The sequence below is a fragment of the Notolepis coatsorum genome (assembly GCF_963971535.1).
Source record: "Notolepis coatsorum genome assembly, chromosome: 8".
In the NCBI taxonomy this organism is placed as follows: domain Eukaryota; kingdom Metazoa; phylum Chordata; class Actinopteri; order Aulopiformes; family Paralepididae; genus Notolepis; species Notolepis coatsorum.
Window position 1 is genome coordinate 155417469 of NC_140172.1, and position 17975 is coordinate 155435443.

The 17975-nt window shown below is 46.2% G+C and overlaps 1 protein-coding gene across 1 annotated transcript; it reads right to left on the reverse strand.

Moving 5' to 3' along the window:
• Positions 1-3293: 3293 nt before the first annotated feature.
• LOC311233125 (zinc finger and BTB domain-containing protein 16-A-like) lies at positions 3294-14295 on the reverse strand (the record flags this gene model as incomplete). The annotated part of the gene is made up of 2 exons (XM_084320014.1): positions 14164-14295; positions 3294-4735 (listed from the first exon to the last, which is right to left on the reverse strand). Exon 2 carries the CDS (start codon positions 4620-4622, stop codon positions 3294-3296), a length of 1329 nt encoding a protein of 442 aa, XP_084176140.1. The 5' UTR covers positions 4623-4735; positions 14164-14295.
• Between the last annotated feature and the right edge of the window lie 3680 nt (positions 14296-17975).

Consider the following 17975-nt stretch of genomic DNA (forward strand, 5'->3'; position numbering starts at 1 on the left):
CAGTAAGGCCGGAACGAAATACTCATGACGGTGCAGAATGCCGGCGAGTTGTGTGTGATGCAAGTGACATTCCAAGAAGTGTCTGTACTATTAGTCAGGCCAAATATACCCCGCTGTCAAGAAGTGCCTGTCCTCTTTACAGTCAGGCCAAATATACCCCACTGTCAAGAAGTGTCTGTCCTCTTTACAGTCAGGCCAAATACCCCACTGTCAAGCAGTGCCTGTCCTCTTTACAGTCAGGCCAAATACCCCACTGTCAAGCAGTGTCCGTCCTCTTTACAGTCAGGCCAAATATACCCCACTGTCAAGCAGTGTCTGTCCTCTTTACAGTCAGGCCAAATACCCCACTGTCAAGCAGTGTCCTCTTTACAGTCAGGCCAAATACCCCACTGTCAAGCAGTGTCCGTCCTCTTTACAGTCAGGCCAAATATACCCCACTGTCAAGCAGTGTCTGTCCTCTTTACAGTCAGGCCAAATACCCCACTGTCAAGCAGTGTCCTCTTTACAGTCAGGCCAAATACCCCACTGTCAAGAAGTGCCTGTCCTCTTTACAGTCAGGCCAAATACCCCACTGTCAAGAAGTGCCTGTCCTCTTTACAGTCAGGCCAAATACCCCGCTGTCAAGAAGTGCCTGTCCTCTTTACAGTCAGGCCAAATACCCCGCTGTCAAGAAGTGCCTGTCCTCTTTACAGTCAGGCCAAATACCCCACTGTCGAGCAGTGTCTGTCCTCTTTACAGTCAGGCCAAATACCCCACTGTCAAGCAGTGTCCTCTTTACAGTCAGGCCAAATACCCCACTGTCGAGCAGTGTCTGTCCTCTTTACAGTCAGGCCAAATACCAGTGCTGTCAAGATGCAGAGATCATGTAAGTATTTATGTCCAACACTCTGTACCGCAAGGCGCGACAAAACGCTTGTCGTCGTCAAGGATCGCTTGACGTGCCATGCCAGGGGGGGGTCACAATTATAACAAGATCTTCGGATTCATAAAAGATCCATTATTTATTATTAACCCTTTGAATAACTCTCTCTCTCTCTCCCGTTTTATTTTTTGCACAGTGGCTGCAAAATACCACAAGAAACAACCCCCGCCCCCCTTTTGCCCTAGTGCTACAACCCCCCCCCCCCCACACACACACACACACACGCACCCAGTCTCTCAAGGGGCCAGGTCCTGTGTGTGAAACGCTCATTTCCTGGGCCGGGCCGTCTGCTCCAATCATAAAGCTAATAAGGGTGTTCCTTGTGCCCCCCCCCCCCCCTCCTGAGAGGTGAAGCAGGGGGCTGGTCAGGCTGCTCCGTCCCAGGCCACACCAGGCGGGGGTCAGGGTGAGAGAGGGGGGGGGGCTTTCCATTAGGCACCCCCCCCCCCCCCCCCCCCCCCCCTCTCCCGTCTCACTAGGTGTGACTAATGGGTTTGGACAGTGCTGCGGTGGGACTGTTCCACCAGTGACCTGTTCAGGGCTGGAAGTCATCAGGGACGCAGACCTGTGGCCCAGACACAGACTAAGTATGTCGTTTGTTTGTTAAAAAAATAAAAAAAACTTCGGTAGTTGTTGTTTTTTCCCCCCCAGCCGCGCCTGGCAGCGAGTATAAAAGTCGCTCCGTCAATCTGCCCCGGCCACGTCGAGAGAGGTTTTCGACGAGAAGATCTCTAAACCGCCGCGCGCGACTCAAATCAAAGCGCAAGGGGGGTTAACTGCATCGTGCAGAGGGCCCCCCTGATTGGGGTCCCCCCGCACCCCTCCGCCTAACCACCACCAACCACCCTCCCCCCGCAACGGAATGCCCACCACCACCACCACCACCACCACCACCCCCCGGGACAGCAGGGGGAGCCACTGTGCGGAGGTGGTGGTGGTGGTGGAGGGCCGGGAAGAGACGAGCGTCGGAGGGGCTGCTGCAGTGTGGCGGACGGAGAGAGAGAGAGAGGGCCCCGGCCCTGCGGGTGCCCCACAGGAATGCGCCACCGAGGGACAAACAAGCCCTGCTATTGGTCGGAGCTTCCATTTCGTCCTGGGTTTTTTTTTTTTTTTTTTTTTTTGCATGGTGGGTGTGGTGTGGTGTGGTGTGGTGGGGGGTAAAAACTCTGTCATAAGAACTGACGTAAGAAATGTCTGCAGAATAATATAAGAATAAGAATAATTCCACAAAATGTCCCTAAAACCAAAATAGAAATTCTATCTCACCAAAATCGAAACATGCGAACACAGCAGCTGGGGAAATCATCCCGCTCTTCCTAAGCCACGGCAGGTGAAGGAAATAAAGAGGTTTGGAATGGAAGTTTTGTGACAACTCTCATTGTTCCCCCGTATAGCAACACAAGCTCATTAATAAGCAAAACCACAATTGCCAGTTTTTTTGTATTTTTTTCTCTCTCCAATATATGAGACCAAGTGGAAAAGAAAGTTCACATTTTCACATTTCAAAATTGCACAACCATTTTCAAACACTGCGCTGAGAGAAGAAGCGCTATCGACACGGGCGCACACAAGTCTCTTTTAAGCAATTCTTCCCACACGGTCCCGAAAATCCCTCACACACACACTCACATTGGCCAGACGGTGGCGCTATAACAAAACAGTAAAAAAAAAAAAAACGGCCAACACCGTGAGTCCGAGCGATCGTCAACCACCGGTCAATCGTATCGTCGCGCGTCTCGACCGAATCACCTTGCATTCAAATGTGGCTATAATTCATCCACTGTTTGCCCACTCATTATATAAACTCACGTTTCTAAACATAATACTGTAGTTTGATCGGAGTAATTTTTTTATTATAAATATATAATATATACAGTATCACTAATATAATGAACATTAAGGTCAACCCAACGAGGGAGAGCCCAACCAGAAAAACAAATATTATAATGAACATAATAACCCTTTCACTGCGACAATACACAGAAGGTTAACCCTTTCACTGCGACAAAACACAGAGGGTTAACCCCTTCACTGCCACACGACAGCGGGTTAACCATTTCACTGCCACACGACAGAAGGTTAACTACGTAGTGTGATAGTAAGTAAAGGGTTAACCTTCTGTCGTGTGGCAGTGAAAGGGTTTTAAGGTCAACCCAACAAGGGAGCCCAACCAGAAAGAACAAATATTATAATGAACATAATAACCCTTTCACTGCCGTACTACCAAAGCGGTTAACCCTTTCACTGCGACAACACACAGAAGGTTAACCCTTTCACTGCCACACGACACAACCATCACACTACCGACGGGTGAAAGGGTTCTAAGGTCGACCCAACGAGGAGGGGAGCCCAACCAGAGAGAAAGACGCTCTCACCTGTGCTGCTCCACGGCCTCGTTGTCGGGCAGCTCCGCGCCGCAGACGTTGCAGCGCTCGTGCTGCTGGTTCTGGCTCCTGGGCTCGGGCTTCAGCCCCCCCGCCAGCTCCCCCAGCTTGTTGAAGAACTCCCTCTGGATGAAACTCTGCGGCAGCAGCCCCCCGTAGGCGCTGAAGTCCATGGACATGGCGAGCGCGGGGGACATGGGCAGGGCGGAGGCCATGGACACCGGCAGGGACATCATGGCGTCCGTCGCCGCCTTGTGGTGGTGATTGGGCGGCAGCGCGTACAGCGCCGCCAGGTGCTTCTCCGTCATGCCCGCCATGGCCTCCAGGCCCATCTGGCCCAGGTCCACCTGGGGGTCGCCGCCCCCGAGGCCGTCGTCGCGCGGGTAGTGCAGCTCGCGGGCGCTGGTGATCACGCTGCTGCGGGTGGGCGTGCCGGGCCCGTCGCCGCGGTTGTTGTTGTTGCCCTCGCCGTTGCTGGAGGCGCTGGACTCCATGTTGAGCGGGCTCTCCTGGCCGTTGCCGCCCACGTCCACCTGCATCATCTCCGTCTTGATGTCCGCCGCCATCAGGTGGTGGTGGTGGTGGTGCAGGTGGTGGTGGTGGCCGTGGTGCACCAGCTGCTCGGCGCCGAAGCCCTGCTGCAGCAGCGACTGGCCGATGCTCATCAGGCTGTCCACGGCCGCCTTGGTGGGGCTGAGCGCCGAGAAGCCGAAGGAGGTCGACACCGACGGGCTCTGGTCCACCAGGCCGGCCAGCGCCTGCTGCGTCTGCTGCGCGGCGGCCGACAGGTAGGCGGCGGCCGCGCTCTCCGCCGCGGAATGTTGTTTCTTGGCGTTCTTGGCGCCGCCACCGCCGCGGCTCCCCGCCTTGCGCTCGTCGTCGTCCTCCCCGCCGCCGTCGTTGCCGTTGCCCTCCGCGCCGTCGTTCTCGTCCGAGGACTGGATGGTCTCCAGGATCTTGAGGCACTGCTCCTCCAGGTACTCGATCTCCAGGATCTCGGCGGCGTACAGCAGGTCGTCCAGGTCCTCCACCTTGGCCTGCAGCGTGGCGGTGTAGGCGTACTCCAGGATCTGCTGGAAGGTCTTGGGCGACAGGAAGTCCAGCGTGTAGTGCTGGCTGCTGCGGTGGAAGAGGATCTCGAACATCTTGCTGGTGCACGCCAGCACGGTGCGGTGGGCGTGGAACTCCTGGTTGTCCACCATGATGACCACGTCGCACAGCGTGCCCGCCAGGCGCATCTGGTTGGCCTTCTGCAGCAGCGCCGTGGGGTGGTTGGGGTTCAGCAGCTGGATCATGCCCATCTTAGTTAAATCCATAACGTCGTCGTCGTCGCTGCGATCCACGAGGCCAACTCATGAGGCTCGCTTTGCCCCACGTTCAGCGGTTTCGCCGCCGGCTATACTCTTCTTTTTTTTTTCACCGAGATGATCTGGAAAGAACGGGAGGGAGAGAAACGCACGGTCAGTAAACGTTTTTTTTTTTTTTTTTTAATACCGTGTCGGAACTGTGGAGGAAAACTGTCCGTGTGTACTAACTGTACAGTTCAAATGTCAGCTGAACTATTAGGTTTTATGGGAGAATCACGTGTCGACTTCAACACGATAGTATGGCATGTAGGGGTGGGAATCGCCAGAGATCTCGCGATACAATACTATCGCGATACTCGATATATCGCGATTTTTTCCTTTTTTACATTTTTTTTTTAACTGCAAAGTAAAACTGTCAACATGTTTTATCTAATAAAATAAAGTTCAGTCTGTTCATCTCACTTCAATCATTTTTATTGCAGAACGTGGTATTTTCTCAAGCAGACAGATGTCAACACTGTAATCTGTGTTGCATGTACCTGACAAACTGAACTGTTTGTATTACAGTCATATTCCAACTTAACTGAATGCACACATGTGTGTGTGGACTACTGTACTATTACAGGTATTGACATGAACAATGCAACTTCCTTATACAATTTTTTTTTTATGAATAATTAAATATCGATACTTGGCGTCCCTGTATCGATACAGTATCGCCACGCAAAGTATCGCGATACTACTACGTATCGATTTTTTCACCCACCCCTAATGGCATGTATCCATAGAGAAATCATATCATAGAGAAATCATATCATTGAGAAATCATTGATCAAGTGCAGGAATAAAACACGACTAATTGTGGCTTATATATTAATAGCTGGACACCGACTGCTCTTTGGCTGAACACCCCCCCCCCCCCCCCCCCACTGTGTCCCACATTTCCACCATTTCAGCCACCCCCTTCAAACACACACACACACACTCTCTCTCTCTCTCTCACACACACACACACACACCCTCTAAATACAATACAAGACAGAACACGAGCTGTAATTTACTACAGTAGTGACCTGTAGTCAAGTTACCCATTGTCATCTATATCATCAACTATACTACATTATACATCTAATGTAAAGCAAATGTTCAATCGATCGATGCGACTGATCCCTCTGGCTTATTTGAAGCTTCTCTCTGTCATTTATTTTTTATTTTGTATGTATTATTATTTTTTTTTTATGTATTCAATGTGATAATCTCAAGCATTTTCATTTAATAAATAATATCCGTTTGACACAATTAGTGATTCCACATAATATATACACCCAGTTCACGAACACTTTTACATTTGCAGTTCTTCTAAAACACAGGGTCGGACATTCCGGGGGGAAACTCATCTGGCGCACAGGAAGTGATGCGTTTTACGCCTTTCTCTCTGCCAGGGGCCGTATCCCCCCCCCCCATGTGTTTGACCCGATTCCTATAGTTCTCACAACGGAGCAATACTAGGCTGCCCTCGATGCACGTACACTTCCATTATTCTACCTCACTCACTCACTCACTCACTCACTTGCTATTATCAATAGATTGGCTCTTTTGGGGTTCAACAATCAGTCCTAAATTCCAAATGCAATGACACACAGCCTGTTAATGTATTACTACTCTTTTTTTTGGTATATATTATGTAAATATCAGAAATCAGTCAATTCCAAATTATAGCAATTCTTTTTTAAATACAGTCATTCTACAGAGCGCCCAAGGCATTGGTATATCAAATCACAGCTCTCCTCCTGCATGGCAAGAATTGCAGGCCATGGCATCATAGTTAAAATGGGCAGACAGACACAGACTGAAGAAGTGAACCTTAGATTTCTGGGAGAATTGACCAAAGAGAGGGAGAGAGGGAGAGAGGGAGAGAGAGAGAGAGAGAGAGGCTATGACTAAAGGAGGACACACTCGCTCTGCATACAAAACGCACACTATAGCCTGCAACACGTCCTTTTAAAACACACATCATATTTAGATATATCAAGATAACCTGCTCTATTGTGTCGTTCGCCCGACGGGTGGTTAGTCTGGACGGAGTGAACTATAATGAAGGGAGCACTCTGGTGTACCTCGCTGCGTGCGTGCGTTCCCACACCATAAACAAGCAGCGTTCTGAAATTAAATGGCATCTCCTCTGTATTCCCGTCACAGACAAGAGAGAGAGAGAGAGAGAGACCGGAGGGCTACGGTGGTGAGCGGCATGGCATGCCAGAAGCGGTTTGAGAGGAGGACATGGACATAGACACAGAGGACATAGACACTGAGGACATAGACACTGAGGACATAGACACTGAGCACATAGACACTGAGGACAGACACACAGAGGACATAGACACAGAGGACATAGACACTGAGGACATAGACACTGAGGACATAGACACTGAGGACATAGACACAGAGGACATAGACACTGAGGACAGAGACACTGAGGACAGAGACACAGAGGACATAGACACTGAGGACATAGACACTGAGGACATAGACACTGAGGACATAGACACAGAGGACATAGACACAGAGGACATAGACACAGAGGACATAGACACTGAGGACATAGACACTGAGCACATAGACACTGAGGACAGACACACAGAGGACATAGACACAGAGGACATAGACACTGAGGACATAGACACTGAGGACATAGACACTGAGGACATAGACACTGAGGACATAGACACTGAGGACATAGACACTGAGGACATAGACACTGAGGACATAGACACTGACATAGACACTGAAGACACTGAGGACATAGACACTGAGGACATAGACACTGAGGACATAGACACTGAGGACATAGACACTGAGGACATAGACACTGAGGACATAGACACAGAGTGAATGAATGAATGAATGAATGAATGAATGAATGAATGAATGAATGAAAACTTTATTTAACAGATTGCAGAATGGGTACAATACAGTACAGCTCAATACATACAATTGTTAAGGGGATGCAGACCTGAGAAAGACGTTTGTCTTGTTTCCATCAGGGTCCCCCATTTTCAATTCATATAGACATTTATGACATACACAACATACATGACATTTATGGCATAGGGACATATAGGTATTTAGTACTGATACATTTGTGACATAGGCGGTATTCAAATATACAGTACTGTTACCCCTAGATCCTGACAGAGTATATACATATGATGGGGAGGGGACTGTACATTAGGAGGGGGTGGGTGGGTGGGAGGGAAATATACATACGGCGGGGAGGGAATATATACATGCGGTGGGGAGGAGACTGTCTATTAGGAGGTGGTGGGGGTTTTGGGCATTTACGGTGGCCAGTTTCGAATTGCAGCCTCCCGTAGGTGCTCTTTAAGAGCGGTTTTGAATGTGGGCAGGGATTCACATTCCTTTACAGCTTTGGGTAGGGCGTTCCACATTGTTGTGGCATAATTGCGAAACGTGTTTAGTCCCTTGTTTGAGCCGAATCTGGGTTTCACATGATTTGTTGAGCTTCCTCTGGTGTAGTGGTTGTGGTATTCACTGACCTTTGGGAAGTATTTTGACATGTACATGGGCACCCCGGTCGTATAGTGTATCTTGTAGACCAGGCCCATTGCAAGTTGCTGTACTCTGTCGTCTACTCTAAGCCATCCTAGGTTGGCAAAGTGGGCAGGGGTGAGGTGGGTTCTGGGGTTCAGGTCAAGCAGTAGTCTGACCAGTTTGTTTTGTGATGTTTGTAATTTTGTTTTAAGCGCCTTTGAGGTGCTTTGGTACCATGAGGTGCACGCATAGTCATAGTACCCTTGAATGAGTGCTCCTGCCAGAGTCTTCAGGGTATTCTTGTTTACCAGAGAGGAGATCCGGTACAAGAATCTAGTTCGTTGGTTGACTTTTTTTTATTACATTGGATGCCATTTTGTCACAGGAAAGATTTGCCTCTAGGATGGAACCCAGGTAGGTAATTTCGTCTTTCCTTGTGACAATATTGTCACCCACTGTAACTGAGAATCCGTCGGTCTTGCTGAGTTTGTTATTTGAACCGAAGAGAATGGACTCTGTTTTGCCCATGTGTAATGATAGTTTGTTATCAGCGAGCCATATGCAGATTTTGCCTAGTTCCGTGCTGAGGGTTTTTTCACCCTGCAATTTGTTCTTGTCAGAGACCAGCAGGGCTGAGTCGTCCGCAAACAGGAACAAATTGCAGTCACAGGCTGACGACATGTCATTTGCATAAATTAGGAAGAGTAGCGGTCCTAGTATGCTTCCTTGTGGAACACCACAGCTCACTGTGAGGGGGGGGGATAGAGTACCGTTTACCTCTACCATCTGTTCTCTCCCCTCTAGGTAGGATTGCATCCAGCTCACTGATAGGCTATCAAAACCAATTGCTTTTAGCTTGTCCATTAGAATGGAGTGATTGACAGTGTCGAAGGCCTTTTGTAGGTCCAGCATGACATAGACACTGAAGACACTGAGGACATAAGACACTGAGGACATAGACACAGAGGACATAGACACTGAGGACATAGAGGACATAGACACAGAGGACATAGACACTGAGGACATAGACACAGAGGACATAGACACTGAGGACATAGACACTGAGGACATAGACACTGAGCACATAGACACTGAGCACATAGAGACTGAGGACATAGACACTGAGGACATAGACACTGAGGACATAGACACTGAGGACACAGACACTGAGGACATAGACACAGAGGACATAGACACTGAGGACATAGACACTGATGACATAGACACTGAGGACATACACTGAGGACATAGACACTGAGGACATAGACACTGAGGACATAGACACTGAAGACATAGACACAGAGGACATAGACACAGAGGACATAGACACTGAGGACATAGACACAGAGGACATAGACACTGAAGACATAGACACTGAAGACATAGACACAGAGGACATAGACACAGAGGACATAGACACTGAGGACATAGACACAGAGGACATTGAGCACATAGACACAGAGGACATAGACACTGAGCACATAGACACTGAAGACATAGACACTGAAGACATAGACACTGAGGACATAGACACTGAGCACATAGACACTGAAGACATAGACACTGAAGACATAGACACTGAGCACATAGACACTGAGGACATAGACACTGAGGACATAGACACTGAGGACATAGACACTGAGGACATAGACACTGAGTACATAGACACTGAGTACATAGACACTGAGGACATAGACACTGAGGACATAGACACTGAGGACATAGACACTGAGGACATAGACACGGAGGACATAGACACAGAGGACATAGACACTGAGGACATAGACACTGAGGACATACACTGAGGACATAGACACTGAGGACATAGACACTGAGGACATAGACACAGAGGACATAGACACTGAGGACATAGACACTGAGGACATAGACACTGAGGACATAGACACTGAGGACATAGACACAGAGGACACAGACACTGAGCACATAGACACTGAGGACATAGACACTGAGGACATAGACACTGAGGACATAGACACTGAGCACATAGACACTGAGGACAGACACTGAGGACAGACACTGAGGACATAGACACTGAGGACAGACACTGAGGACAGACACTGAGGACACAGACACTGAGGACACAGACACTGAGGACATAGACACAGAGGACATAGACACTGAGGACATAGACGCTGAGGACATAGACACTGAGCACATAGACACTGAGCACATAGACACTGAGCACATAGACACTGAGGACATAGACACTGAGGACATAGACACTGAGGACATAGACACTGAGGACATAGACACTGAGGACATAGACACTGAGGACATAGACACTGAGGACATAGACACTGAGGACATAGACACTGAGGACATAGACACTGAGGACATAGACACAGAGGACATAGACACTGAGGACATAGACACTGAGGACATAGACACTGAGCACATAGACACTGAGGACATAGACACTGAGGACATAGACACTGAAGACATAGACACAGAGGACATAGACACAGAGGACATAGACACAGAGGACATAGACACAGAGGACATAGATACAGAGGACATAGACACAGAGGACATAGACACAGAGGACATAGACACAGAGGACATAGACACAGAGGACATAGATACAGAGGACATAGATACAGAGGACATAGACACTGAGGACATAGACACTGAGGACATAGACACTGAGGACATAGACACAGAGGACATAGATACAGAGGACATAGACACTGAGGACATAGACACTGAGCACATAGACACTGAGGACATAGACACAGAGGACATAGATACAGAGGACATAGACACTGAGGACATAGACACTGAGCACATAGACACTGAGGACATAGACACAGAGGACAGACACTGCAGCATCAAAAGAGATGACCGTGTTGCTGGCAGCACCATGCATGGCGGGGTGCAGTAACTTCTCTCGACTTGATTATTTAGTTTAATGCTCACAGTCTATACGTGTTGCTCCATGTTGGCTCTGTGTAATTCTGCTCTAAAAGATATTCTCTCAAAAAAAATAATCCTATAGGGTGATGGTCTGAAACAAGTGGTTTCCAATTCATTAAATAGTTTACATGACTTTTTTTTTTTAAACTTAACTTGAAGGTTAATGGCCATATAAAACAAATGAGGGACGCTTTAAGCTACTAGACTTGAGCCTATATACCGACGGAGGTGACCTCAGGATGCGAACAGGTCCAACGGCCGCCATGGAGTTTTTATGCAATTAATCGGTTAATTATATTTACATATGCATCATAATCAACATAATACATTCAATGATGACACATTTGGACAACGCGTTTAGGTCTATATTAAGCTTAATTTCAGTCTCGCCGGTATATAGGCTATAATCTCCTTTAAATTAATATTAGGTTTTTCAAGCCAGCCTTTATACTTAATCAATAGGTACTGAGGCTACACACCCTCTGCTGACAACAAAGAGGGAAGGGGGACAGATCAATATGATTTGAATTAATTACACAGTAAACCAGACTATATAGGTTTGTAACCAAAAACTGGAATCACTATAGTTGTGACAACAAGGGTGGGTTAAAGTAAAATAAAGCTTTTATTCTTTTGCACCAACAGCAATGTCGTCTCCCATTACATTGAACAGTTGCTTATCTGCGGCGGGCACGTTGATGTGATAATAACATCAGCAGGATTAATGGGACGGTACGTTATCTTAGTTATAACTATATAGCCCACATTATGAGCTGCTGCAGTCAACAAAGGTCATGCATGCCTAAAAAACCCGAAATTATCTTTATTATAGCCGGGGAATGCCAATTCCCCCACATTTTATGACCCCAGTAAAATATGGATGCCTGTTGCTGCACACTGTAGAGCTTATCTGTCGGTGTGTAGCTTCACCTGAACACAAAGGAAACAAATAATGGAAAGTTGCTGCATGTTAAAGATAGTTTATAGAGAGATGGTAAAACTGCATGGGCACCGCAGCTCGAGCGTCTGGAGGGGGGCGCGCTCAGCCATGGACACATTATTATTATATCTGCTGCCTACGTGCAGACAGACAGACACACACACAACAAGAAGGCACGATGACAGACAGGATATTACCCGGACTGTTATAATGTCAATATGGGGCAATTGACTAAAGCATAATAGGGCCTAATTAATTGAAAGCCAGCAGCATAATCAATCTGTTCAACAACAACGACTGTGGTTGTGACTCTCTGGCTCTGCCATGGTGGCGCGCCTCGACCCCCGGTGCCAAAAAGGGGGAGAGGAGGAGGAAAAAATACAGTTTTTCCGCATAAAATACTGTGTGGTTATTGCCAAGATAAAGACGTTCCGATTGCCAATAACGTTTTGCTCAAGAACAAATGGTCTCTCGTCGCGTAACGTTGCGTGTCTCCTGAGGACACCAGTACACAGATTATCCGCTGACCTTCTAAAAAAAGAAAGTATGAGAAGAAGAACGAGACCTCAACAACATGTGTATGTTATTTTGGACTGTATATTTTAGAATCATGATGTATATCTTTTGACTCGTGTGTATTCTTATTTTTGAATACCCTCAAATGTTTATTGTGGGCGATCTTGATCGTGTGCCATTATGAATGATTGTGAAATATTACTATAAATGAGTGGTGTATAAGAAGTATGAACCAAGCATCCTTGACTCCAACACTGGACAACGATGGGAATAAGTCCTGCTTTTCGTTTCTATCCCCGACAAAGCAAAATACTCATGTGATCTGTATGTTTATTGTCTAAATAAAACGATACCTACCTACTATCTGTGCATATGCTGAATTTCCCCTCGGGATTATTAATAAAGTATACTTCTATTTATGAACACTGGTATGGTTGATTGCACTCTGTTCTGTTCGGCGCACAGGTGGAAGTATTTAAAGTAGAATCATCATCATGGTAGCTTGTTGAGAGCATTTTAATTAGGAGGCAGAGAGGAGGCTATACTTGCTATCATTACACCTCTCGGGCTCAGAACAGAGAGAGAGAGACACCGAGATCAGACGACAAATCTCGATAACAAATCAATTGCGGTTCATTATGAATGCATGATCTGTTAACAATGTTATTCCCACCGACCGACCGACGCGCGGAAAGCAAAGCAGCGCGTCGCAGCAGCAGGTCGATATTATTAGGCTACTATAGGGTTTCCACGATCCCAAAGATTTAGCCGTCAATCAATCAATCAATCCGCCCTACTGTACTGTTACTGTACTGGAGGCGGCGCCGCGCCACACAATGCCAATCAATCAATGGATCGATCTAGTCTAGTAGAGATGGATATATACATGTTGAAGAAGAGAGAGAGAGAGACCTCTGTCATGATGTCATCAAGGAAAGGAGACTAAATTATAACAAACCCCGAGGAGCGCGTCTGTCTGTGTCTGTGGATGATCAGGAAGGAGAGAGCAGATCTCTCTCTCTCTACACAACACACATATAATTCCCATCAAAAATAATAAATAATAAGTCACATGGAGGAGAGAGAGAGAGAGAGAGAGGGGGGAGCGCGTCATGTCTGGATCCAGAGAAGCCAGACCTCACGTCCGCCTGCCTGCCTGCTGCCGAATACACAATCAAACACACATCTCTCTCTGTGTCTCTCTCTCTGTCTGTCTCCACACACAACACACTGTGTGCATTAATACAGAAGGACACTCCAACACCTCTACTGTACACCTCTCTCTCACACAACAGCCTACATTTGGGTAAAAAAAAAAAAAAAACACTTGTTCCTTAAATGCGCAACGATCATGGACACTAACTTGCGCGACACTTCTTCATGACAGCCAGGCTCTCTCTCTCTCTCTCCTGCTGTAGTAACTTGACATGAGGGTGAACTGGTCTACATGGTGCTGCACGGATATATATCCACTACTACTGTAATCCAATGCGACTAGTCTGTGAATGAAAGAAGAAGAAGTACCGAGAGAGACACAACATGCAGCAGCGTGGCGCGCCTGTCACTGATCACACAGACGCGCCTGAGTGTGGAGAGACATGTACTCACCTCGTCTTATTATTATTATTAAGTTGCGCCTTTTGTTTATTCCCGTAGATGTGGCTTTATTATAGGGGCTCCGGCATAGTAGCGCTACAGTAGTTCTCTCTCACTCTCTCTCTCTCTCTCAGTGCCCGCGCTCTCTCCCTCTCTCTCTCTCTCACACACACACGCACTAAACTCCTTTCTTCTTTTTCGGGTTTAGCAAATCAACACACACACACACACACACACACACCCGGGTGACGTCAACGCACACACTACACAGTCAGTCACAGTCAGTCAGTCAGTGAGTGGAGGCTCTCTCTCTCTCTCTCTCTCTCTCTCTCTCTCTCTCTCTCTCTCTCTCTCTCTCTCTCTCTCTCTCTCTCTCTCTCTCTCTCTCTCTCTCTCTCTCTCTCTCTCTCTCTCTCTCTCTCTCTCTCTCTCTCTCTCTCTCTCTCTCTCTCTCTCTCTCTCTAACACTGTGAAAGTGAGACACCTAGGGGGCTGCCCGATGTTAAACGTGTAGTAGCTACACTATGGCAATTAGAGAGCCCCCCCCCCCCACACACACACACCATGAGTAGCAGGCACCTAACAGTACTACTCCTATTATTAATAATATTAATATTATTTATGATTATAATAATAATAATAGGCTAATAATAGCATTTGCTGCTATTGAATATTATTATTATTATTATTATTATTATTATTATTATTATTATTATTATTATTATTATTATTATTATTATTATTATTATTATTAGTGTGTATTGAGCTGTACTGTATATTGTACCCATTCTGCAATATGTTAATAAAGTTTTCAATCAAATCAATCAATCAATGTTTCTTGCCTTCATTTCACCAAATTGTCAACCTTATAATCACATTTAATTTAACAAATTGAAAAAAACGAATATAATTAAATGCATAAAAAAAAATGAATACCACCCCCCCCCCCCCCCCCCCTCCGCCCCCAAAAAAACAATACAACCCCAAAAACCCTCTTTATAATTAAAAACAGTTATGATGATCCATATTTTTCACATCAAAACCATTACTCACTGTTTCCCCGAGCGTGGTGGTGGATGATGTGAGTGAAAGCTCCCGGGTGTGTTCAGACGTGTGTCATTACATCCACAGTTATTCACAAGCGTCTGCGGAGAGAGAGAAGACACACAGCCAGACGCACACACAGCTGACAGTAGGCTCACTTTGTATTCACATGACATTATCAACATGGGAGCCTACCCCTGGATTGCTAACCACGCCCACTTAAACAAAAATAAATGTCAGCAACAGAGACAATAACACTTGACAGTAATGTCTGGGATTTGGTCAACGTGATTGTATTCCGTGTCCAGTCCAGTGAGAGTTATTCCTCGGGACAAACCCCTGTAGTGTGTGAGGAGAGGATTCTGATTGGGTGTGTTTGTTTCGATGCCCGGGGGGGGAGACTTTTTATTAATGTCAGCATGATCCAGATAAACTAAAGGTTCTGTGTAGGACATGTCAAGAAGGAAGTGGAGAGGGGGGGGGGGGGGGGGGTGGGGAGCCTGTAAATCAAATTCAACAAATCCTCACATTGCAGTCGGGCAAACACATTTTGAACATTGTTAACATTGTTAAAATTGTTAAGATTTTCCCTAATGAGATCAAATACGACGTTCGTTTTGAAACAGTGTACAGTTTCTTCGTCAAATGTATATACTCTCTTTTTTTTAAACTCCTTTTGTATCACAAACAGTACTGTATTTGTAAATCTGATATGTCATAAATGTATAGATGTAGCAGTACTGTCTATCTGTATGTCATGTATGTCATATATGTCCTGATGAATTGAAAATGGGGGACCCTGATGTAAACAAGACGAAAGTCTTTCTCTGGTCTGCATCCCCTTAACAATTGTGTGTATTGAGCCGTACTGTATTGTACCCATTCTGCAATCAGTTAATACAGTTATCAATCAATCAATCAATCAATCAATCCGTCTTGACGCCTTTAACAAACTACTCTGTGGAGCTTCAAGACTAGTGAACAATGAAGCGAAATGAAAGGTTAAAAGGTAGAATCTGTAATGCCCTCAAACAGCAAAACGAGCCACACTTATAGTGTTGCACTTTACATTTGTTGTTTTGATCTGACGTGTTGCAGGGTTGCAGTTTAGTACCTTATTATATAGTGTGGACGTCTCCAGACCTCTCTTGGCAGAGCCTGAGGTGTCGCCAGCAGCAGCAGCAACCCCTCCCCTCCCCTGTCCCCACTCTATACTACAATCCGCACATACTGTAGGACCAAAACAAAACATGTAAAAAAAAAAAAAAAATTAAAGCAAGGAAAAACGTGCACGTATCAGGCGGTACCGACCTCTTTTGCCTCGAGGTCGCTGTTTGACGGCATTACATAGTCTACCTTTAACTCAGGATCAAGTGAATGTAACTCAGAATGAGCGCTGAGCGAGTTTGGAGACATGTACGTGTGAGAGTAGAGACTCCTAGAACCCACCTCACCCCTGCCCACTTTGACAAACTATAGGATGGCTTAGAGTAGACGACAGAGCACGGCAACTTCCAATGGGCCTGGTCTACAAGATACACGACTACACCACTAAGGTACCCATGTACATGTCGAGGTACTTCCCAAAGGTCAGTGAATACCACGATCACAACACCAGAGGGAGCTCAACAAATCATGTGCGACCCAGATTCGGCTCAAACAAGGGACTAAACACGCTTCGCAATTATGCCACATCAATGTGGAACGCCCTACCCACAGCCGTAAAAAATGTTGAATCCCTACCCACCTTCAAAACCGCTCTCAAAGAGTACCTACGGGAGGCTGCAATTAGAAACTGGCCCCCATAAATGTCAGAACCACTCCTCCCACCCACCCACCCCCTCCTAATGTACATTTTCCTCCCCCTCGTATGTATATATTTTCTGTTAGGATCTGTTTAACAGTACTGTATATTTGCATATCTTGTATGTCACAAATGTAACAGTACTGTATATCTGTATGTCATGTATGTCATAAATGTCACGATATATATCTGTATATCTGTATGTTGCGTATGTCATATGTCATGATGAATTGAAAATGGGGGACCCTGATGTAAACAAGACGAAAGTCTTTCTCTGCTCTGCATCCCCTTAACAATTGTATGTATTGAGCCGTACTGTATTGTACCCATTCTGCAATCTGTTAATCAAGTTTTCAATCAATCAATCAATCAATCAAAACAGGGTTGTTTCCTCATACATGTGGGTAGAGACTAGAAGAGGGCTGTTTCCTCATCATACATGTGGGAGACTAATACAGCACTGTTTCCTCATCATACATGTGAGTAGAGACTATACAGCGCTCTTTCCTCCTCATACATGTGAGTTCAAAATGGCCATGTTTGTGTTCAAGGCCTTAAATGGTCTGGCCCCTCAGTATCTAGCTGAACTCCTCCAACTTTGTACGCCTGCTAGAGCACTGAGGTCAGCAAATAAACTACTCGTAGATGTCCCGAGGTCTAGGCGAAAGACTAAAGGAGATCGAGCTTTCGCGGTGGCTGCCCCTAAATTATGGAACAGTCTTGACTTCCACTGCAAATTAGGTCTGCCCGCCCCAGACCCTACAGAGTTTTAAAACACAGTTCTGAGGCTCGGTAAGCCACACATCCCTTGGTCGTGTCGTGATTGTCTTTTAAACTCTATTGTAGTTTTATGACTTTGCGTGTGTATACTGTATTTTGTATTTATTTTAGTATTTCTGTTTTTGTATTGTACAGCACTTTGGTACAACTTCGGTTGATTTTAAACATGCTGCTATATAAATAAAGTTGACCTTGA